The sequence below is a fragment of the Phyllopteryx taeniolatus genome, chromosome 2 (assembly GCF_024500385.1).
Source record: "Phyllopteryx taeniolatus isolate TA_2022b chromosome 2, UOR_Ptae_1.2, whole genome shotgun sequence".
Lineage (NCBI taxonomy): Eukaryota > Metazoa > Chordata > Actinopteri > Syngnathiformes > Syngnathidae > Phyllopteryx > Phyllopteryx taeniolatus.
Window position 1 is genome coordinate 11,564,830 of NC_084503.1, and position 23,430 is coordinate 11,588,259.

Genomic DNA, 23,430 nt, shown 5'->3' on the forward strand with positions numbered 1-23,430 from the left:
TTCTATGATAAAAAATACCATAACATTTATACCATCACAATCTTCAGTTTTAGTTTTAATGAGACTGAGATAAAATTCCTTGTTTACTACTCCTTGCTTGTTTGCAGTTGTTAGAAATCATCACGTTTAACATCAAACAGATGTTTGGTACATAAAAGAGTAGATGACCTACATATTATTATTTATTTATTTATTTTTAATTTAGATGAAAGCTAGGGTAACTCCATTGCTACTTTTCCTGTATAAATTACATAAAGAATATGGAAGTAAAGATGGCTTTGAAATGGTCATGAACATGTAAAAGGGATGGATCGAGGTCAGATGAATACCAACATCAATGTACGCTTTAATGACGGAAAACTAGATTTGAGACTATACATTATTCCTACAATGAGGGCATATGCTTTCAGTCTATGTACGTACATGTAGCAATTAAATGTCGTGCTGTTTCACGAAGCCTTAAACATACAAACTAAACTAAAATGAACTTCCTGCTCAAGATCACCATTTTCTGTCTATAGCCAGTAGCCACTAATGCTTGAATTTGTTACTGTCATTTTCTTATTGACCTGAAAATATACCCAAAGACCTAAAAAATGTCTTTCATTTTTCAAATCTTTCAGAATCGTTTTATTTTTGAGGGTGCATTAGAGATCCATAACGGTGGCCAGAATGCCCGCTTTGGCTCGTCCCTTGCACCTGTTCCAGATTTAAATGGGGATGGCTTCAATGACCTGGTTGTCGGAGCGTCATTGGAAGATGATCACAAAGGGGCTATCTATGTTTTCTTCAGTCAGCAGAACAGAATACTTCGCAAATACAAACAGGTAGGTTGTAATGTGAACTGTACATAATAATCTGGTGTGTTTAATGTGGGTGATGTATAATTTTAATACTGTGTTAATTTTAGCAAACCCCAAATATATATTTTTTTCATTTTGAGTAATGTTGTACAATCATCTTGCTAATCCCCACTGACTTTGGGCAAGAAGCGAGGTACACTATGGACTGGTTGCCTGTCAACACCAATATGAGTCCCCCTTGCAAGCATGGGGAGAACACAACAACTGCTCAAAGACAGATCCGAGCCGAGATCCAAATCCAGAACCTATGACTGTGAGGCAGACGTTCTAGGCACAAGAAAACACAAACTGGTTAAAAATAAATAAATAATACTGTTACATTAATGGCCATGCATAATACACACACACACCTACACACACACACACACACATATCCTGTTTGAATGATTTATGTACGGTACTTCAAAGATTTTCTAAGAACTGAAAGATCACAATCACACGATGTGAGAGTATTTCAGAATTTCAAAAGTTTAGTGACAGTTCAAAAGAAGATCCCAAGTGCAGAATGGAAAAGTGGGGGCAAGAGTTCAGACATCAAAAACAGACTGAGGTCAAACATCCAAGACAAACTAACAGTAGACTAACCTTGTAAAGAAGCTGGAATTCATACATATATGTAAAGCTGTCATCAAAGCCATCTAGCCAGGTACTAAAAATTATAAACAATAATGCCACAGCAGCCATTTTATCAGAACCATCCAACCACGAACAAAAAAATATTGAAAGAATGTTTTCACTTTTCTCCCAGTCGATGTGGGAAAGAGTCTGTAGCTGCTTACCAAATTAAGTGTGTTGTTTACTGTGACAGCACATGCCTTTTTTTTAAATTATTATTCACATTAGCTTACTGTAAACGTATAGCTAATGTATTTGACAGACATTTTGTCTGTTCAATCAACTTCAGTTACCTGGCCCTAACTTTTTCTGTGGGCTTTTTCCTAATGAATTCATGTTTTGGGGAAGAAAATACAACGATATTCAGAATAATAATGAGTGGCCTGGCATTAATTTAAGATATTTGACTGAACAGGTATAGGGTGTTTTACTCACTGAGGTGTGTGGCAGGCTGGCAGGTGTAATTGATGGGAAGGTCTCTGCATAAAAGGCAACAGGTCAATAAATACCAGGTCTTCTGTTACGACTCTAATGTTGCCAACCCTGTGTGTAAGGGGTTAAAGAGGTTTGCACAAATCACAAGAGCATTGAATCAAACATAACTCCCAAAGAAAAAGTAAACAAATTCAACCCTAATCAAATGAAGTCCAACACAAAATGCCATTCCAGATGGGATTGTGACAATGGAAGTATTATTTGCAATTTTTTTTTGTACCGTGGTTCTGTCTGAAAAACCCACAATGCTCATTGAAATTTCTTGAAAGTGACGCTAGTGGATTTTGCCAAAATGCATACTGACAAGCCACAAAGCTTCTGGGATCTCATTTGGACAAATGATACAAAACTGGAGGATTTGGGAAACTTACATTAGCTCTATGTTTACAGACAAAAATAATGGAAGAATGCAAATAAAATAGCACTATCTATTGTATAACACTGAGGATATTCTCAAGCTGCTTTGCTGCATCTTGCACAGGGTGTCATGAACGGAACAGAGGATAGGACCCAAAAATGCACGACTCCAAAACAAATGGACAGTTTCAAAAAGAGAGCTTTAATATATGGGCAGAGGTCGGTAAACAGGCAGGCAATCCAAAAAAGGCAACAGTATCCAAAAACGTGAGGCAAAAAGGCGAGGTCGATAATCGGAAAAGGGTCTAGTCTTACTGTGAGTCTTTGACGTGGAAACAAGGAATGCTGGAACGCAACGACAAGGTACAACGAACTGGCGACGAGAAAGAATGAGACACGAGGTTAAATGCAAGGGGTAATTAGGGTGAACGAGGCACAGGTGGTGAAGATGCTCTCCGGAGCAGGTGTGTATGAAACAGGGGGAAGACAAAAACCGGAACACACACCCATGACAGTACCCCCCCTCAACGGCCGGCACCAGAAACCGGAAACAAGTCCGACTTACTGCCAGACATGCGGACCAAACTCTGACTCCGGTCGTACAGGGACCGAACAGCCCGTATCAGGGGGCTCGGTACCCCATACTCCCGAAGCACCCCCCACAGGACCCCGCGAGGGACACGGTAGAACGCCTTCTCCAAGTCCACAAAACACATGTAGACTGGTTGGGCGAACTCCCATGCACCCTCGAGGACCCTGCCAAGGGCGTAGAGCTGGTCCACTGGGGGACGTTCCTCCCAATGACGCCCTTCCAGGTCTCACTGTCATTGCTCACATGACCATTGAAGTCCCCCAGCAGAACGATGGAGTCCCCAGCGGGAGCGTTCTCCAGAACCCCCTCCCAGGACTCCAAAAAGGGTGGGTACTCTGAACTGCTGTTTGGTGCATAGGCACAAACAACAGTCAGGACCCGTCCCCCAACCCGAAGGCGGAGGGAGGCTACCCTCTTGTCCACCGGGGTGAACCCCAACGTACAGGCGCCGAGCCGGGGAGCAATAAGTATACCCACACCTGCTCGGCGCCTCTCACCGTGGGCAACTCCAGAGTGGAAGAGAGTCCAACCCCTCTCGAGAGGACTGGTACCAGAGCCCAAGCTGTGTGTGGAGGCGAGTCCGACTATATCTAATTGGAAATTCTCGACCTCACACACCAGCTCAGGCTCCTTCCCTGCCAGAGAGATGACATCCCACGTCCCGAGAGCCAGCTTCTGTAGCTGGGGATCGGATCGCCAAGGTCCCCGCCTTCGGCCACCGCCCAGCTCGCACTGCACCCGACCCCTATGGCCTCTCCCACAGGTGGTGAGCCCATGGGAAGGGGGACCCACGTTACCCTTTCGGGCTGTGCTCGGCCAGGCCCCATGGGGCCACCAGGCGCTCGCCTTTGAGCCCCACCTCCAGGCCTGGCTCCAGAGGGTGACCCGCGTCCGGGCAAGGGAAACCTGAGTCCATTTTTTGTCATAAGGGGTGTTTGAGCCGTGCTTTGTCTGGTCCCTCACCTAGGACCTGTTTGCCATGGGTGACCCTGCCAGGTGCATAAAGCCCCAGACAACTTCGCTCCTAGGATCATTGGGACACACAAACCCTCCACCACGATAAGGTGACGGCTCAAGGAGGGGTATTTATTTAAAATGTATTGAAACATTGTTCTTAATTACATGGGGAAATGAAAGTAAGGATAAGAAGATATAAGAAGATGCTTTTTTCGCTCCCTCCTGAACAGTCAAGTGACTGGCCATCGAGAAAAGAAGAAATAAGACAATAAGGAATGCCCATTTGTGTTGTCTGTTTCACAAAATGTTTTCTGAATGACTTCTGTGATACTAGAAATTCTATAAGCGATTTCCAATGCCTAGTTAATTGTCACCCAGCCTGCATATTTACTGTAGTGCATGAATCCTGATCTAAATCCAAATCAAGATCTGAAACAAGTAGTCTCGAGAAGGCACAAATAAAACTTGGGACAGCTGGACCCGTTTTATCAAAAGGAGGGGCAAAATAGTTGACTTGTGACAGTTGACTGTGCACGGGTCTCATTGAGAGCCACAAAATTTATTTTATTGCTGTGAGTGCCGCAAAAGCTCCTGCAATTGAAGTTTGAAGATTAATTTAAGGGTACGAATCACTTTTGTTTGTTTGTTTTGTTTCAAATAATTACGTTGGACCACAATTCAAAAGTAATGTCTTGTTTTGCAATTTTCAGTATATTACTAAAAATATTACTTTCGTCAGTTTTAACAATGTTCACAATGTGTGTATCTGAGGAAAACAATGCAGAACACGATGTTCTTCCTATTGCAAGTTTTTTTTCTTTCTCTTTCTCCTTAGAGAATAGCAGCAGCAGACTTGGCACCTGGCCTGCAGTACTTCGGCCGCAGTATCCACGGAATGATGGATATGAACAACGATGGTTTAGTGGACCTGGCAGTGGGATCCCTTGGTGCGGCTGTTCTCCTCTGGTTAGTGTTTCATCTACATGTAATGATTAAAAAAAAGTTTAAAATAAAGATTGACTTGACATTTTTTTGACTAGTTAATACTTCTTTTGAAACAGACATCATCTAGAAGGCAACAAATTGCTGCAACATTGTCTCTTTCTGAATTAATAGAGCCTTGATGCCATGGACACTTACTGTTCGTAATCCTGATTATCATTCTTTTTTGGCTTCACAAACAAATATTAAATTCATCATTGAAATGATAAATTCACTGATGGTTCAATTAACTATAAGCATTCAGACTTCCCCTTCTTGCGTTAGCGTGCTTAAGCCTTAATGCAGTTCGAGATTTGAAAGCGATACCATTTAATAAAATCTAATGCTTAGCAGCTTTAACAATAAATTAAATGCCTCTTCTGAAAGTCCTAGATCAAGGTTTACAAATGATTTTTTTCTGTTTTACACGATGATCTTTTGGAGTCATCGGATTGAGGTAACTAAAAAAAATTAACAAATATGTTATTAGCCTTGTTATAACCATTTATAACCAACCGATGTCACAGAATAAATCAAGACTCACCTTCTCTAATGCCAAACGCATAATAAAACAACTGTCAGCAGTTCCAATTTGGCATTTTGGTCTCCACTGACATAACAGTAGAAATTCATGAATGACAATACGGCAGTCATGGTTCGTTAAGGCCAGCAAGGCTTTCTTTGTCGGTTTAAGCGCTATCAGGAGCACCCATCTACATTTACAACCTAAATTTTAATATTTGTTTCATGAAAATATGTTAATTTATTCCCCAAATTTTGTTCTCTTCATTTCATTGTGTTTCTCTTGGCTGCGATGCTTCGAGCAGTATACGTGTACTGTATGTGGATGTTGTTGTTTTTGTCCAGTCATTTTAAATAATCTGCCCAGTGCCTCAGAATCAGGAGTGCTGACTGACGTGTTGTAAAATATATTAGCAATGGGAGTGTTTTTTTAATTCAAATTTCAAATTCACCTAAGAGGGCCCTCTTCCTGACCCAAATAGCGTCAGCTCTTTTCTGTCCTCTGATTGGTTGGTCAGAGGCAAAGCAAAACTGTTACAGCCAGGTTCGATGAGCAAAACACATCTGTAGTGATGTACACGCATAAATAGATTTCTTAATCAGCATCTCCCATGAGTGTATTTTATTTAAATATTGCTTTGTCAAATTTTCAGATTCTGAACTGGCGGCACGGTGGGCGACTGGTTAGAGCGTCTGCCTCACAATTCTGAGGACTGGGGTTCAATCCCCGGCCCCACCTGTGTGGAGTTTGCATGTTCTCCCCGTGCCTGCGTGGGGTTTCCCCGGGCACTCCGGTTTCCTCCCACATCCCAAAAACATGCATGGTAGGTTAATTGACAACTCTAAATTGCCCGTAGGTCTGAATGTGAGTTTGAATGGTTGTTTGTTTGTATGTGCCCTGCGATTGGCTGGCAACCAGTTCAGGGTGTACCCCGCCTCCTGCCCGATGATAGCTGGGATAGGCTCCAGCACGCCCATGACCCTAGTGAGGAGAAGCGGCTCAGAAAATGGATGGATGGATGATTCTGAACTGCTCCAGATAATGTAAATGGCACAATCGCATGCTGTTATATTGCATTTTTGAATAGCATTGATTATTTCTAAATTTGCGATATGATAGTGGTAGCATTAGGTCGTGGATTAAGTCGGGTAAGCCCTCACTGAAGGCCCAGGCACCACATGCAGAGCCCGCCAATGCTATCAGATGTTAACATTATTGTATGTCAAGAGTGCATTGTGAAGGACCGAGAATGTGATACAATACGATGTGTAATATTAACACTGTTGTTCACTAATTTAAGCTTGATTTACTTCTTTATTTTTTACCTAAACCTTTACCTACGAAACCAAAATTATTCTGGAAACATTCAGCCTTGCCCACTTAGGGATATCTGTATGTGTTTACAGGTCAAAGAGTGTTGTCCGCATATATACCACAGTCAGGTTTGAACCCAGTAAGATCAACATCTTTGTGAAAGACTGTCAGAGGGGTGGCAAAGACGTGACCTGCATGTCAGCCATTGTATGCTTCAACATCACTGCTAGGACAGCCATTGCTGCCACACAGGAAATTGGTAAGTCAGTGCAAACAATCAACTGCTGTCAAAGGGCTTTAATAAAGTTCCCAGGTTTTTCTCTTGTGTTGATGGTTTGGTTTCATTTAAAACTGTTTAAAACTCGGACATATCCTTTAAGGTCTAGCACAGAATCACAATCTGTTTCTTGGAGAAAAAAATTGCTGACCAGTGTTTTGTTGTCACGCTGCAATATCACATTGGTCAGCAGTTTTTTTTGTACTTGATAAAACATGACAGGAAGAAACATGGCTGGTCTCAAGCGGAAAAGGCTGTAAAACGCAACACAGTATATCCTTTATGTCCTGCCTGAATCTGCGTTCTCAGGGTGGGCTGTCCTGTGCTGTCTCTCCTGTTTAGTGGCACCAAAAGAAATGTATCTTTACGACTAAGCTCACTGCTATTTCTTTGCCAAGTCTGATACTGTTGCATCAAGAACTGATAAACCACACGGTTGCATCCAAATGTTTTTTATAATCTGAACATTGGTACCAAGGTATATGGAAGTTGATCTGTTTTGCGCAATTGTAAACTGATGGCTCAATCTGTCAAATTGGTGATGGGTGATCACCTACACACATGCTCAGCTTCTTTACATAAAGTTTATTTGAGTAGGTGTCATCTCAAGTTCTTTCTCTGTGGAAAGAGGGAAAGGAAACTCAGGTTAAGGTGGAGCGCGTTCTTAATTAACGTATTTACCCCATACATCTTTATCAATCAGACATTCCAGAAGAATAGAGGGAGTTGTCTTGTCCTTCATACAGTGAAACACATTGATTTAATTTTCCGCTCATTGTCATGTCTGCTGAGTAATGCTCGACAGATGTGATGTGTTAGTCGTAAAATAAACTATACTGCAAATTTCATGCTAATTTGTAGTAAGAGTATTTCAAAGTGATGTTGTAAACACAGTGTCTGAAGAAGTCACCTGCCAGTCCTAAACAGCATTGCCAATGACAAATGCACGAAAAGTCAAAGTCAGTGTAGTTCTTTTAATTTTCTGGTCATAGTTTCACTCCAGCAACAGTCACTTTTTCCATTCACAAAATAAATTTAAGGCAATACATGGAAATTGTCTCAAACAATGTGGCTTGGAAGGGACTCATTTCTGAAGTACGGGATTTGGATTCTTGTATAAATAGGTCACACAATCATCCCATGTTAAAAATGGTAACATTGCAGTGGACCACCACAGTGATGTCATTAGGCATTGCCATAATTTGGCCATCCATCCATCCATTGGCTTCCGCTTATCCGAGGTCAGGTCATGGGGGCAGTAGCTTCAGCAGGGAAGCTCAGACTTCCCTGTCCACAGCCACTTCCTCCAGCTCTTCTGAGGGGATCCTGAGGTGTTCCCAGGCAAGCCGGAGAGACGTAGTCTCTCCAGCGTGTCCTGGGGTGTCCCCGGGGTCTCCTCCTGGTGGGACGTGCCCGGAACACCTCACCAGGGAGGCGTCCAGGAGGAATCCTAAACAGATGCCCGAGCCACCTCATCTGGGTCCTCTCAATGCGGAGGAGCAACGGCTCTACTCTGAGCCCCTACCGGATGACTGAGCTTCTCACCCTATCTCTAAGGGACAGCCCGGACACCCTGCGGAGGAAGCTCATTTCGGCCGTTTGTATCCGGGATCTCGTTCTTTCGGTCACGACCCACAGATCAACCGGTAAATAGAGAGCTCCGCCTTTCAGCTTAACTCCTTCTTCACGACAACGGACCGATACAAAGTCCGCATCACTGCACACGCTGCACCGATCCGCCTGTCGATCTTGCGTTCCATTCTTCCCTCACTCGTGAACAAGACCCCAAGCTATTTTAACTCCTCCACTTGGGGAAGGATATCATCCCCGACCTGGAAAGGGCACTCCACCCTTTTCCGACTGAGGACCATGGTCTCAGATTTAGAAGTGCTGATTCTCATCCCAGCCGCTTCACACTCTGCGACCCGCTCCAGTGAGAGTTGGAGATCATGGCTTGATGAAGCCAACAAAACCACATCATCTGCAAAAAGCAAAGATGCAATACTGAGGCCACCAAACCGGACGCCCTCTACGCCTCGGCTGCGCCTAGAAATTCTGTCCATAAAAGTTAGGAACAGAATCAATGAGAAAGGGCAGCCTTGGTGGAGTCCAAGCCTCACTGGAAACAAGTTCGACTTACGACCGGCAATGCGGACCAAACTCTGACACCGGTCGTACAGGGACCGAACAGCCCGTATCAGGGAGTTCGGTACCCCATACTCCCAAAGCACCCCCCACTAGACCCCCTGAGGGACACGGTCAAACGCCTTCTCCAAGTCCACAAAACACATGTAGACTGGTTGGAACTTCCATGCACCCTCAAGGACCCTGCCGAGGGTGAAGAGCTGGTCCACTGTTCCACGGTCAGGACGAAAACCACACTGCTTCTCCTGAATCTGAGATTCGACTTCCAGATGGACTCTCCTCTCCAGCACCCCTGAATAGACCTTACCAGGAAGGCTGAGGAATGTGATCCCCCTGCAGTTGGAATACACCCTCCGGTCCCCCTTCTTAAAAAGGGGGACCACCACCCCAGTCTGCCAATCCAGAGGCACTGTCCCCAATGTCCATGCGATGTTCATGAGGCGTGTCAACCAAGACAGCCCCACAACATCGAGAAGCCTTAGGAACTCCGGGCGAATCTCATCCAGCCACGGGGCCTTGCCACCGAGGAGCTTTTTAACCACCTCGGTGACCTCAACCCCAGAGATAGGAGAGCCCGCCTCAGAGACCCCAGACTCTGCTTCCTCATGGGAAGGCGTGTTGTTGGAATTGAGGAGGTCTTCAAAGTATTCTCCCCACAGTTGAGGTCAGCAGCGCCCCATCCCCACTATACACATTGTTGATGGTGCACTGCTTCCCCCTCGTGAGACGCCGGATGGTGGACCAGAATTACCTCGACGCCGTCTGGAAGTCATTCTCCATGGCCTCACCGCACTCACTCCTCCCACGCCTGGGATTTTTGCCTCAGCGACCACCAAAGCTGCATTCCGCTTGGCCAGCCGGTACCCATCAGCTGCCTCAGGAGTCCCACAGGCCAAAAAGGCCCGATAGGGATCGGATCGCCAAGGTCCCCGCCTTCGGCCACCGCACAGCTCACACTGCACCCGACCCCTATGGCCCCTCCCACTGGTGGTGAGCTCTTGGGAAGGGGGACCTATGTTACCCTTTCGGCCGGGCCCCATGGGTGCAGGCCCGGTCACCAGGCGCTCGCTTTCGAGCCCCACCTCCAGGCGTGGCTCCAGAGGGGGGGGCCCCGGTGACCCGCGTCCAGGCAAGGCAAACCTAGATCCATTGAATGTATTCTTCATAGGGTTTTGGGAGCCATGCTTTGTCTGGTCCCTCACCTAGGACCTGTTTGCCATGGGTGACCCTACCAGGGGCGTGAAGCCCAAGACAACTTAGCTCCTAGGATCATTGGGACACACAAACCCCTCCACCACGATAAGGTGATGGCTCAAGGAGAGGCATAATTTGGCCATTTTTAAAAAACATTTTAGGTCTACAAACGGAAGGCCATCTGCAGCAGAGACATTTATACCAGTCTAGCACAGTTTCTCATACAAGGAGTATTTGTCGTTTCAACTTTACAACTATTAATAGAAAAAAAATCAAAATATTACAAATATCAATGTATACATGAGGATTAGCTTGTTAAGTTACATTTTAGATTCATAACAAAGAAATGTTGATGTCGATATGGGCAAAAATATTTGTGTCTGTTTGTGTAAAAGAACACCACTTTTGCTGAATTTGTCAACTAGCAGTTATTTTAACAAATGTATTATGTCTGTATGATTTTACTCGATTAATTTATGGCAGCTCCCTGGCCAGTGATTGTTGGTATCTGACTGTTACATTTAGATTTGTTTGGTGTTTTTTTACATTCACTTGTTAAAGTTACATTATTCTTGAAAAATGACAAAAAAAAAACTACGTAATGTATAAATATGACTTCTCATTGCAACATCGCAACGTTTTTCTTGTAAAATATGACATTGTCACAACATTACATTGCACACCGGTCGTTGTATTCTCTGAACTTTTTTACAATATTTTTCTAAACTTCTGACGTTTGCCTCATAATTTTACAAAAAAAAAAAAAAAAAAGTTTTTTTGGGCCTTAATATTTGATCACACCTTGAAAAACTAACTTCATATATTTTTCTTTTGACCCGTCAGGGATTAAATATAATGTCTCCATTGTGGAGCGACGCTTCAATCCTCGAGCAATACTGGACAACCCAAGCAAGTCCCAGCCTCAAAACCTAACCCTTCTTCCTGGGGAAGAAACCTGTGAACACGTTTATTTCCATGTCATGGTAAGGCCAGTTTATTGCAAGAAGGTCAAAATGTCCAATATTAATGTGCTATTTATTGCTTCATTATTTAAAGGTTAAATGTTTAATGTGGATGATTTCTTATTGTGATTAGTCACAGTTCTTTTACAGTTTATTGTATCGCATTTGTACAGTAATTAAAAATAAACATACATGCACTAAATACTGTAAACACTTAAATAAAAGTGTACATGGGGCAGTAGCTTTAGCAGGGAGGCCCAGACATCCCTCTCCCCAGCCACTTCATCCAGCTCTTCCGGGGGGATCCTGAGGCGTTCCCAGGCCAGCCGAAGGACATAGTCTCTCCAGCGTGTCCTGGGTCGTCCCCGGGGTCTCCTCCCAGTGGGACGTGCCCGGAACACCACAACAGGGAGGCGTCCGGGAGGCATCCAAATCAGATGCCCCAGCCACCGGGGCATCTGATTTGGATGCCCCGGTCGACCCACAGCTCGTGACCATAGGTGAGGCTAGGAACGTAGATCGACCGTTAAATCGAGAGCTTCGCCTGTCAGCTTAGCTCCTTCTTTATCACAACGGATCGATACAAAGTCCGCATCACTGCAGACGCTGCACCGATCCGCCTGTAGATCTCCCGTTCCATTCTTCCCTCACTCGTGAACAAGAACCCAAGATACTTGAACTCCTCCACTTGGGGCAGGATCTCATCCCCGACCTGGAGAGGGCACGCCACCCTTTTCTGAATGAGGACCATGGTTTCAGATTTGTAGGTGCTGATTCTCATCTCAGCCGCTTCACAGTCAGCTGCGAACTGCTCCAGTGAGAGTTGGAGATCACGGCTTGATAAAGCCAACAGAACCACATCATCTGCAAAAAGCAGAGATGCAATACTGAAGCCACCAAACTGGACCCCCTCTATGCCTCGGCTGCACCTTGAAATTCTGTCCATAAAAGTTATGAACAGAATCGGCGACAAAGGGCAGCCTTGGCGGAGTCCAACCCTCAGTGGGAATGAGTCCGACTTACTGCCGGATATGCGGACCAAACTCTGTCTCCGGTCGTACAGGGACCGAACGGCCCGTATCAGGGGGTTCGGTACCCCATACTCCCGAAGCACCCCCCACTTGACCCCTGAGGGACACGGTCAAATGCCTTCTCCAAGTCCACAAAACACATGTAGACTGGTTGGGCGAACTTCCATGCACCCTCAAGGACCCTGCCGAGGGTGAAGAGCTGGTCCACTGTTCCACGGTCAGGACGAAAACCACACTGCTTCTCCTGAATCTGAGATTCGACTTCCAGATGGACTCTCCTCTCCAGCACCCCTGAATAGACCTTACCAGGAAGGCTGAGGAATGTGATCCCCCTGTAGTTGGAACACACCCTACGGTCCCCTTTCTTAAAAAGGGGGACCACCACCCCAGTCTGCCAATCCAGAGGCACTGTCCCCGATGTCCACACGATGTTGCAGAAGTGTGTCAACCAGGACAGCCCTACAACATCCAGAGCCTTTAGGAACTCTGGGCGAATCTAATCCACCCCCGTGGCCTTGCCACTGAGGAGCTTTTTAACCACCTCCGTGACCTCAACCCCAGAGATAGGAGTGCTTGCCTCAGAGAACCCAGACTCTGCTTCCTCATGGGAAGGTGTGTCGGTGGAATTGAGGAGGTCTTCGAAGTATTCTCCCCACCGGCTCACAACGTCCCGAGTCGAGGTCAGCAGCGCCCCGTCCCCACTATACACAGTGTTGATGTTGCACCGCTTCCCCCTCCTGAGACGTCGGATGGTGGACCAGAATTTCCTCGACGCCGTCCGGAAGTCTTTCTCCATGGCCTCACCTAACTCCTCCCATAACCAAGTTTTTGCTTCAGCGACCACCAAAGCTGCATTCCGCTTGACCAGCCAGTACCCATCAGCTGCCTCAGGAGTCCCACAGGCAAAAAAGGCTTGATAGGACTCCTTCTTCAGCTTGACGGCATCCTTCACCGTTGGTGTCCACCAACGGGTTCGGGGATTGCCACCACGACAGGCACCGACCACCTTACGTCCACAGCTCCGGTCGGCCGCCTCAGCAACGGAGGCACGGAACATGGTCCACTCGGACTTGATGTCCTCCGCCTCCCCCGGAACATGAGCAAAGTTCTGTCGCAAGTGGGATTGAAACTCCTTCTAAAAGGGGATTCTGCCAGATGTTCCCAACAGACCCTCACAATACGTTTGGGCCTGCCACGTCAGACTCGTATCTTCCCCCACCATCGGATCAAATACCACCAGGTGTTACAGTATGTAACATTTCTTAAGGAAGATCTACTCAATACGGCGGCACGGTGGACGACTGATTAGAGCGTCAGCCTCACAGTTCTGAGGAGCCGGGTTCAATCCCCGGCCCCGCCTGTGTGGAGTTTTCATGTTCTCCCCGTGCCTGTGTGGGTTTTCTCCGGGCACTCCGGTTTCCTCCCACATCCCAAAAACATGCATTAATTGGAGACTCTAAATTGCCCGTAGGTGTGAATGTGAGTGCGGATGGTTATTTGTTTGTATGTGCCCTGCGATTGGCTGGCAACCAGTTCAGGGTGTACTCCTGCCCGATGATAGCTGGGATAGGCTCCAGCACGCCCGCGACCCTAGTGAGGAGAAGCGGCTCAGACAATGGATGGATGGATGGATCTACTCAATACATTAAAGGGCTAACGAATAAAAGTTAGCTCAATGTACCTCAGTTAGGGTTGAGCACTGATTCTACAATTCTGTGAAAGTCCGTAGCATGCATAAGCAAAATACCAACACCTGGTGTTTTGTTTGTTTTTTTGTTTTTCCTCGGCTGTTAGATCAAACAGAAAGGAGGATCTGTATCCCTTTTATGCCGGAACAGTTTTATTGTGTCACAGTGGACTTATTAAGCTGCCACTGTGGTTTCTTAGCATTTTAAGGGATATTTATTGAGAAACAGATTCAATCAGTCGAACAGAAAAAGCTTTCTAGAGGGGAGTGAGAAAATAAGAAAACAAAAGACAAAGCACTAACTATAAACAAGATGAGGAAAGTAAATCATTATATACGTAGAACAATGACACATTAGATATGAGTGTTGTATGAGGCAGTAGTGCTACACCCTGTGAGGGAAGGACAGGGTGAGATAGGACAGGACGGGAAGCATGCAGGATAAGGGTCGTGAACCTTGCTGTGCAACTGAAGTGTGGTGAGAGTAGCTATGTAAATTATAAATGTCTATCGGACCAGAGTGTGAGTGAGGGGATACCCAAGCAATTCGCATAGTAAGTTATTTGATGCAATGAGTGAGGCCCAACACTCAGCGAATAAGTCCAAGGGGTGTGTGTCTGCGAACACATGCAAGTGAATTGACACAATTTCGCATGCACAATGACTGACAGAAGTGTCCTGAAATTGCTGTGCCTGCACCTCGGAGGCTGAGGACCCCACCCAATCAATCGAGAGGCGGGGTCGGGCCCAGGAGTCCACCGGCCCCACCGAGGCACCCTGAAAACTGGCCACCCGGAGGAGGGCGCAGGGACCCAATGACACCACCCCACCCAACCCCCTTGACACTTGTTTTGAATCAAGGAGGTGATGCTGAACATACTGGTCAGAATGTCAGCATAAACTGGTTTAGTAAGCTGGAGGATATTAGGATATTTTTTACATGGCTCCCAGACTCTAGTCAACACAAAATAAATAAATAAATAAAATAAAAAAACATTTCAATTAAATATTGCAGAATTTCTTAACGCAGGCTTCTCAAAAGTTTTGTCTCATGCTCCCTCATGCTCAAAGAAACATTTTATTTCCCCACCACCCACACTGCACATCCATCCATCCATCCATCTTCTGTACTGCTTATCCTAACTAGGGTCGGGGGTGTGCTGGAGCCTATCCAGCTGACTGAGGGAGAGGTGGGGTACACCCTGAACTGGTTGCCAGACCATCGCAGGGCACATATAGACAAACAATCATTCACACTTATGGGCAAGTCAGTTTTCAATTAACCAACCATGGATGTTTTGGGAATGTGGGAAGATACTGGAGTGCCAGGAGAAAACCCACGCAGGCACGTGGAGAACATGCAAACTCCACACAGGCGAGGCCGGATTTGAATGCGGGTCCTCAGAACTGTGAGGCAGATGCTCTAACCAGTCGTCCACCGCCCGCACTGCACACCACCACATAAATACAGTGTTGCGTTCAGACTTAAACTCATTTTACCTGCTCCATCACTTCCTTATACAATGCTGTTCTACTCCAACTTCCCTAACTGTATGGATTATTTGGGGTTGTTCTATTTCATTTCTACTATGCAAGGTGGCGGTTATCATTAATAACTGGTGGGGGGGAGGACATTATTTCTATGATACGTCTGTGATGTGCATGTCCTCATGTGAGCCATCCATCAATTTTCTGTCTTGCTTTATCCACACAAGGGTCACGGGTGTGCTGGAGCCTATCCCAGCTATCTTCAGGCGAGATGCGGGGTACACCCTGAACCAGTCGCCAGCCAATCGCCATGCACATATGAACAAACAACTATTTGCGCAGACATTCACACCTATGGGCAATTTAGAGTCTTCAAACAACCTACCATGCATGTTTTTGGAATGTGGCAGTAAACTGGAGTGCCCGGAGAAAACCCACGCAGGCACAGGGAGAACATGCAAACTCCACACAGGCGGGGCCGGGATTTGAACCCCAGTCCTCAGAATTGTGAGCCAGATGTGCTAACCAGTCTTCACCGTGCCGCCATGCGTGAGCCAATGTTCTGAATTATTTTATTTTGTGGTATTTTTTTAGTTTATTTTTTTTATTTTGAGTCTCTATTTCTTCAATGTTAGGTGGTGGTAACCATTAACAATTGGCTAGGGGCAATCACATGACAGTGATTTGTTGTCGTGTCACACCAAAATGAGTCAAGTCCTATGACAAAACATTTCTGCATTCTATATTTAAAAAAGTGGCAAGATTGATTTTGAAAATAATGTTCTGTATTGAAGGAGACAACTGACTATGCGAGGCCCATTGTTTTTGCTGTACAAGTCGGGTTGCGAGATCCAGATAATGGACCCGTTCTAGATGAAAGCTGGCCAACTGTGTCAAGAACTGAGGTGAGAGGAAAACAGTAGTCATGAAACAAATCTGAAATCTCAGTTTTATTTTGTTTTGTTTTTTTGAATGCATTTACATTTCTCTTTTTAGTTGCCTTTCTGGAACGGTTGTGATGAGGATGATCGTTGTGTGCCAGACCTAGCACTGCAAAGTGTGACAGACCTGATGACTCAAAAGTAGGTACATGCATACAGTGGGGGGAATAATTATTTGAGGCCCTGCTGATATTCTAAGTTTGCACACTTACAAATAAATTAATGATGGGTTTCTGGCTCCCACAGACTACATGCCTCCTGATTATGAGTATAAAATAAACCTGTACACAGAATCCATTCTATTCCATTACACATTTTCATACCATGAGTACCCCCTCACTCATACGTGATGATGATTCTCCAAAAGTAGAACTTAACGCAATTGATTATTTCATGAAAATATTTTTTTTCATCTCCTTAATTTGAACATTTAATTATCAGGCATTGTTTTTAGTTTTGAGCATCCCAGAAAGAGAGAGAGGGTTGTGATTGGTGCAGATTGTAATGGACATGTTGGTGAAGGAAACGCGGGTGATGAAGAAGTGATGGGGAAGTTTGGCATCTAGAAAAGGAACTTAGAGGGAGAGATGGTGGTAGACTTTGCATAAAGGATGGAAATGGCTGTAGTGAACACTTTCTTTCAGAAAAGGCAGGAACATAGGGTGACCTACAAGAGCGGAGGTAGAAGCACACAGGTGGATTACATCTTGTGCAAACAATGTAATCTGATGGAGGTTACTGATTGTAAGGTAGTGGTATGGGAGAGTGTGGCTAGCCAGGACAGGATGGTGGTTTGTAAGAAGATTCTGGTGGTGGGGAGGAAGATTAAGAAGACAAAGGCAGAGCGCAGAACCATGTGGTGGAAGCTGAGAAAGGAAGAGTGTATTACTGCTTTTCGAGAAGAGGTAAGACAGGCTCTTGGTGGACAGGAGGAGCTTCCAGAAGACTGGACCACTACAGCCAAGGTGATCAGAGAGAAGGGCAAGAGAGTACTTGGTGCATCTTCTGGTAGGAAAGGGGGAAAGGAGACTTGGTTGTGGAAACTCAAAGTACAGGAAATCATACAAGACAAGAGGTTAGCTAAGAAGAAGTGGGACACTGAGATGACTGAAGAGAGGAGAAAGGAATACATGGAGATGCGACGTAGGGCGAAGGTAGAGGTGACAAAGGCCAAACAAGAGGTATATGATGACATGTATGCCAGGTTGGACACTAAAGAAGGAGAAAAGGATCTCTACATATTGGCCAGACAGAGGAATAGAGATGAGAAGGATGTACAGCACTTTAGCGTGATTAAGGATAGAGATGGAAATTTGTTGACTGGTACCAGTCGGGTGCTGGATAAATAGAAAGAATACTTTGAGGAGCTGATGAATGGGGAAAATGAGAGAGAAGGAAGAGTAGAAGAGGCAAGTGTGGTGGACCAGGAAGTGGCAATGATTAGTAAGGGGGATGTTAGAAAGGCACTAAAGAGGATGAAAAATGGAAAGCCAGTTGGTCCTGATGACATACCTGTGGAGGTATGGAAGCATCTAGGAGATGTGGCAGTGGAGTTTTTGACCAGCTTGTTTATCAGAATTCTAGCGGGTGAGAAGATGCCTGTGGAATGGAGGAAAAGTGTGCTGGTGCCCATTTTTAAGAACAAGGGTAATGTGCAGAGCTGTGGGAACTATAGAGAAATAAAGTTGATGAGCCACACAATGAAGAGCTGTGGAGGCTAGACTGAGAACAGATGTGAGTATTTGCGAACAACAGTATGGTTTCATGCCTAGAAAGAGTACCACATTGATGGAAAAGTACAGAGAAGGTCAGAAGGAGCTACATTGTGTCTTTGTAGATCTAAAGCAGAGGTGTCAAACTCATTTTTCTCACAGGTCACATTATAGTTAGGGTTTCCTTAGAGGGCCGTTACGACTGTATAATCGCCTCATATTATCACATATACATGACAAATTAATGGATAACTTGTTTGAAATCGTGAAGGAAGGAAAATAGTTTGTCCAACAGCTTATTTCAAAAAGGGGTTTGGCAAAAAAAAAACATTTTTTGCTGTAGCTCAACGTTAGTAAAAGCGAAGACAATTTGCAATTGTGGTACAGAATTCAGCAAGAAACATGAAGTACACGCACACGATTTGCTTTAGAGGGCCACATAAAATGATGTGGCAGGCCAGATCTGGCCCACAGGCCTTGAGTTTGACACCTGAGAGCTAGAGCAAGCCTATGACAGAGTACCCAGACAAGAACTGTGGTACTGCATGCGGACATCTGGAGTGGCAGAGAAGTATGTTAGAATAAGGTGAGGTGTGCTGTAGGTGTGACAGAGGAATATAAGGTGGAGGTAGGACTGCATCAGGGATCAGCCCTGAGCCCCTTCCTGTTTGCAGTGGTGATGGATAAGCTGACAGATCAGAATCATCTTTATTTGCCAAGTATGTCCAAAAAACACACAAGGAATTTGTCTCCGATGAGGTTAGACTGGAATCCCCATGGACCACGATGTTCACAGATGACATTGTGATCTGTAGTGAAAGCAGGGAGCAGGTGGCGGAACAATTAGAAAGGTGGAGGCATGCACTGGAAAGGAGAGGAATGAAAATAAGTCGAAGACAGAATATATGTGCATGAATGAGAGGGGTGTGAGGCTACAGGGAGAAGAAATAGCAAGGGTGGAGGACTTAAAATTGTTGGGGTCAACAGTCCAGAGCAATGGTGAGTGTGGTAAGGACATGAAAAAATGGGTCCAAGCAGGTTGGAACGGGTGGAGGAAGGTGTCAGGTGTGTTATGTAACAGAAGAGTCTCCGCTAGGATGAAGGGCAAAGTTTATAAAACAGTGGTGAGGCCAGCCATGATGTACGGATTAGAGACAGTGGCACTGAAGCGACAACAGGAAGCAGAGCTGGAGGTGGCGGAAATGAAGATGTTGAGGTTTGCTCTCGGAGTGACCAGGTAAAATTAGATAAAATTAGAAATTACCTCATCAGAGGGACAGCCTAGCTTAGATGTTTTGTAGACAAGAGAGCAGACTTTGATGGTTTGGACACATCCAGAGGAGAGATAGTGAGTGTATTGGTACAAGGATGATGAGGATGGAGCTGAAGAGAGAGCTAGAAGAAGACCAAAGAGAAGGTTGATGGATGTCGTGAGGGAAGATTGAGGGCAGTTGGTGTGAGAGAGGAGGATGCTGGAGATAGGCTGACATGGAAAAGGGTGACACGCTGTGGCAACCCCTAATGGGACAAGCCGAAAGGAAAAGAAGATTTGTATTTGCCTGTCTGCGGCTGCATTGATTTTGGCAAGGCTGTGGCACAGGCTATTGTCTTCCCAGGTAAACTAGTTGTAGCGCACACATACCGTTTTATTGACGGGCTTATGAAGTGTAAGTAGGTAGGTGGGCGGGCTGGTGGTTGTACGGACGGATAGATAGATTTACATAGAATTACATTTACAAGCTAAAGTTTTTAAAACCTTTTCCAGTGAGCCAAACACGTGGCGTCAGATATAACGTGTGTGCGCGCGCGCACACACACACACACACACACACAAACACGTACATGCACGTTCATTTACGATATGTGACGTCAAAAGCGGAAAAACCTTTATTTCCTGTTTAGCAGCTGGTATTGGTAATCGTGTTTCAATAGAAAAGCAGTGAGTGATTTGTGACAGAGTTTTCATAGTGAAATGTTTACTTACAATTTAGCTGCGGCCTCCTGGGCTAGCTTGCTAGTTCCCCCATAGCCGAAGTCACCAGCAGTCCGAATGTCCGGGTAGTCGTGGGTGAATGGCAACTAGCTGCTAGCCGCTAGCCACTGCGGCGCTGACTGCCTTATTATACAGTTTTAAACAATGGCAGCGTAATTACTGAGGAATTTCTTTGTGTTTGAACATGATTTGGGGGTAGTGTTGTGTTGACATTTGTGGCAACAGTAAATGAGGTCAACATAAGGTGCGATACCAACTAGAACGAAGCCCAACGGTAGAACAGTTGTTGCGAGGCAGCAGTTGTGGATCTGACCAATGTGTAGCTTGTCGTTGCTGGATATTTACCAACTCTGTCTGATTTTTGTCAGGAAATAAAGCGGGGAAGGAGGGCTGATAAACGTCACATTCTCATGAATTTGTACACTCGTGAAAAGATGTATAAATGGCGGCCCCCGCAAACGAGTAAATGCAATGTTTTTAACATATTTTTTAGACTAAATACTGTGTAGATTTAAGTAAACACCATCACCTAAGAATATTTGCACATTTAAAATACAAGTTTTGACATCTTTAAAGTATGAAGGATTTGGAGAGGATAGTAGAGACAATTTATTTCTAAGTGCACAAACTCCCGAAGTCAAGAATTTTAGAATTACTTCCCCCACTTAATCCATCACAACATAATACAATGCACCAATGGACACTCATTATACGCATGATTTACTTACCGTATGATGCCCATTTTCTTTTCTTACATCCCTACGTCCTAGGCAGTTCTGTTTACAAGCTGTTCAGTCTCGTGGTGCTTTCTGTCGACATCTAAGTGAAGGAGGTACCGAGGGATCTCTACGGGTTCTAGAAGCAAACAGGAGAAGGCTGGTGGTAGATGTCCGACTGGAGAACAAAGGAGAAAATGCTTACAATGCTCGCCTCAATATCAGCTACTCCCCAAATTTGCGTTTCTCAAGCCTCATATTGAAGGTCTGTGCTCATCATGCAGGGTCTAGTTCTTTTTAAAGGACATATGCTCATACATTGTACAACATGGCAAACTGTCCGACTGTGTTGTTATTCATCCTAGGACAATGCTGATATCAAGATTGATTGTTACATTGAGGACAAACTGAAACATGAGAAGATCTGCAATGTCAGCGCTCCATTTATGAAATCTAAAGCACAGGTGAGCTATTTCTAATTCATATCAGTTTGAAATTCACCAGTTTTTTTTGTCTGTGATGTCGGCACTCCAATTTGCATGTGTCCTATGTTGTTGTAAGTTTTTTGGGGAATATCTTCAAAATAAAAACAAACTCCAGTATTAATAACGCGCAAGAAAACACAATTGGCTGATGAGGACCAATTTCTTCTAATAATCTCACAACTAAATGCCATCTAAAAGTAAATTGTGTTATGTTCACTCCCTTTAATAAGAGTAGTGGCTATTCAGACACCAACATTCTCGAAAATCGCATTGTGCAACAATTCAGTTCAAGCCCCTGACTTTGCAAATTAGCACAGAGCAAGCCAAAACCACAGCCCAGACTTGAAGATATAATTGATGTCGTCTGACATCAGTGACACTGTCACTGCTTAATCACATCTGTTAACGAGCGGAAAAAAAAACAAAACAAAACAAAACAAAAACAAAAAAATATATATATATATATATATATATGCTCACAAGCATTTTCAATGAAATGATGCCAATATTTAGCTCACACAGAGCACAGAGTGATGGCAATAGTTGCTTCGAACTCGCACCGTCTGCACAAAAGGCAGCAACATGTACCACTACACTAAAAGTGTAGCATGAGAATCTTGTAAATAAATGTATTCAGGTGATACATGCCCTTGAAAATATTCATTTTAAATACTTAATAAAGACTGTAGCACAAACAATTTCATTCAAGTCCATTCCTCTAAAAGTATATTTTTATTGTAGAATTTGTAAATTGTATTGGCCCTGTGACATGCCATCAGTCACTGATGGTAATCTGCTCTGTTACTTCATGTGACCTTGTGTATAAGGTGCAAGTGAGGTGAAGGACTGTAATATATAGTTTATGAATACATGTGACCAGTTGATAACTTGGAAGCAAGTTCCATTCATAAAAGAAATAAGATAAATATGTATAAAAGCTGTAGGGACAGATGGAAAAAAAGAGATTTGTGTTACACAGGTCAAAGCTGAACCTCATTGCTGATGTTTTAATTCCCATGTTTATTATTTAGTGGAAAAGACATGACCAGTAGCAAAAAAATAAATAAAAAATGTTCAAGAATAATTTATAACTTGCTTTATGTAACTCCCTGGGAAACAGGCCATAGCATGTCTGTTGTGTTTCCATCATTTTGCACACATGTGCATGTGAGTTAGACTGATAGAAATGTTCTGTCCATGACAAAGATATTTTCTATACCATCTTGTTATGGTATAACATTCATGTACATCTCACTCAATGGAACCATTTTTCAAACCTTTATCTCATTTGTAGCCTGCAGGTGACAGTGAACAAAATCTACTCTGTGTCATCTGTTTCTGATTCACACATTCAATTCTTGCTTTTTTCCAAGTCTTTCTGAAGGCTTGTAATGTCTGTGATATATTTATGAGGCATTACTCTCTCTAGTGTACTTTCCAGCAAGGTGTTGGGTTTCACTTTCAAGAAGGCGTTGTTTGAATTATCTTAGATAAGGGTGACACTGATGGTACTCCAAATGGGTCAATTAAAATATATTAAACTAAAAGCAGATTACACATAATCCGGCTCCTTCACTGATGTCTGGACATGGTTGCCGTAGTGTTGACAAAGACTCAAGGAATGAAGTGCAGACAGTGATTGAAAGAGTTTACACAATGTCCTAACCGCACTATTATCACAAACAGCAGTTATCCCCTGGGTAACAAAAATATCACATTTCTCTGTAAGCGCTCCCCAACAAACTGAACCAAGAGGACTCCCGCCACTGTTAAAATCTCCCAGTGATTCATAGCCACTCATTCGCTCTGAACAGCATCCAGAGCCACAATACCCTGTGCTTCTCTAGTCTGGAGAACCTCGCAAAATGCAACACGGGGTCAAACAAGGTATGTTGCAAAACCTTTGCTCTTGTTGTGAAACCCCCCAAATCTTTGTTCTGCCCAAGTAAAAATGGCTGCCTTGTTGGGACTTGGACTGGTTTGTCAATGTTGTAAGTAAGCTTAGATCAATGTATTCATGCTACAGATGTGATTATCGGTTTATAAATTACACAAATCATGACTATTAATTAATAGTTACTATATCACAAATGAAAGCAAGA

At 44.3% G+C, this 23,430-nt stretch overlaps 1 protein-coding gene across 5 annotated transcripts in view; it reads left to right on the forward strand.

Moving 5' to 3' along the window:
• Window positions 1–23,430, forward strand: part of itga11a (integrin, alpha 11a) — a 75,918-nt gene that overhangs the window by 34,272 nt on the left and 18,216 nt on the right. For all 5 annotated transcript variants that reach the window (XM_061760573.1, XM_061760562.1, XM_061760583.1 and 2 more), the window contains 8 exons: window positions 624–827; window positions 4,715–4,845; window positions 6,790–6,956; window positions 11,157–11,296; window positions 16,276–16,386; window positions 16,478–16,563; window positions 20,898–21,108; window positions 21,209–21,307. In XM_061760573.1, coding sequence (XP_061616557.1) covers window positions 624–827; window positions 4,715–4,845; window positions 6,790–6,956; window positions 11,157–11,296; window positions 16,276–16,386; window positions 16,478–16,563; window positions 20,898–21,108; window positions 21,209–21,307 — 1,149 coding nt within the window. The remainder of the gene's footprint in view (window positions 1–623; window positions 828–4,714; window positions 4,846–6,789; window positions 6,957–11,156; window positions 11,297–16,275; window positions 16,387–16,477; window positions 16,564–20,897; window positions 21,109–21,208; window positions 21,308–23,430) is intronic.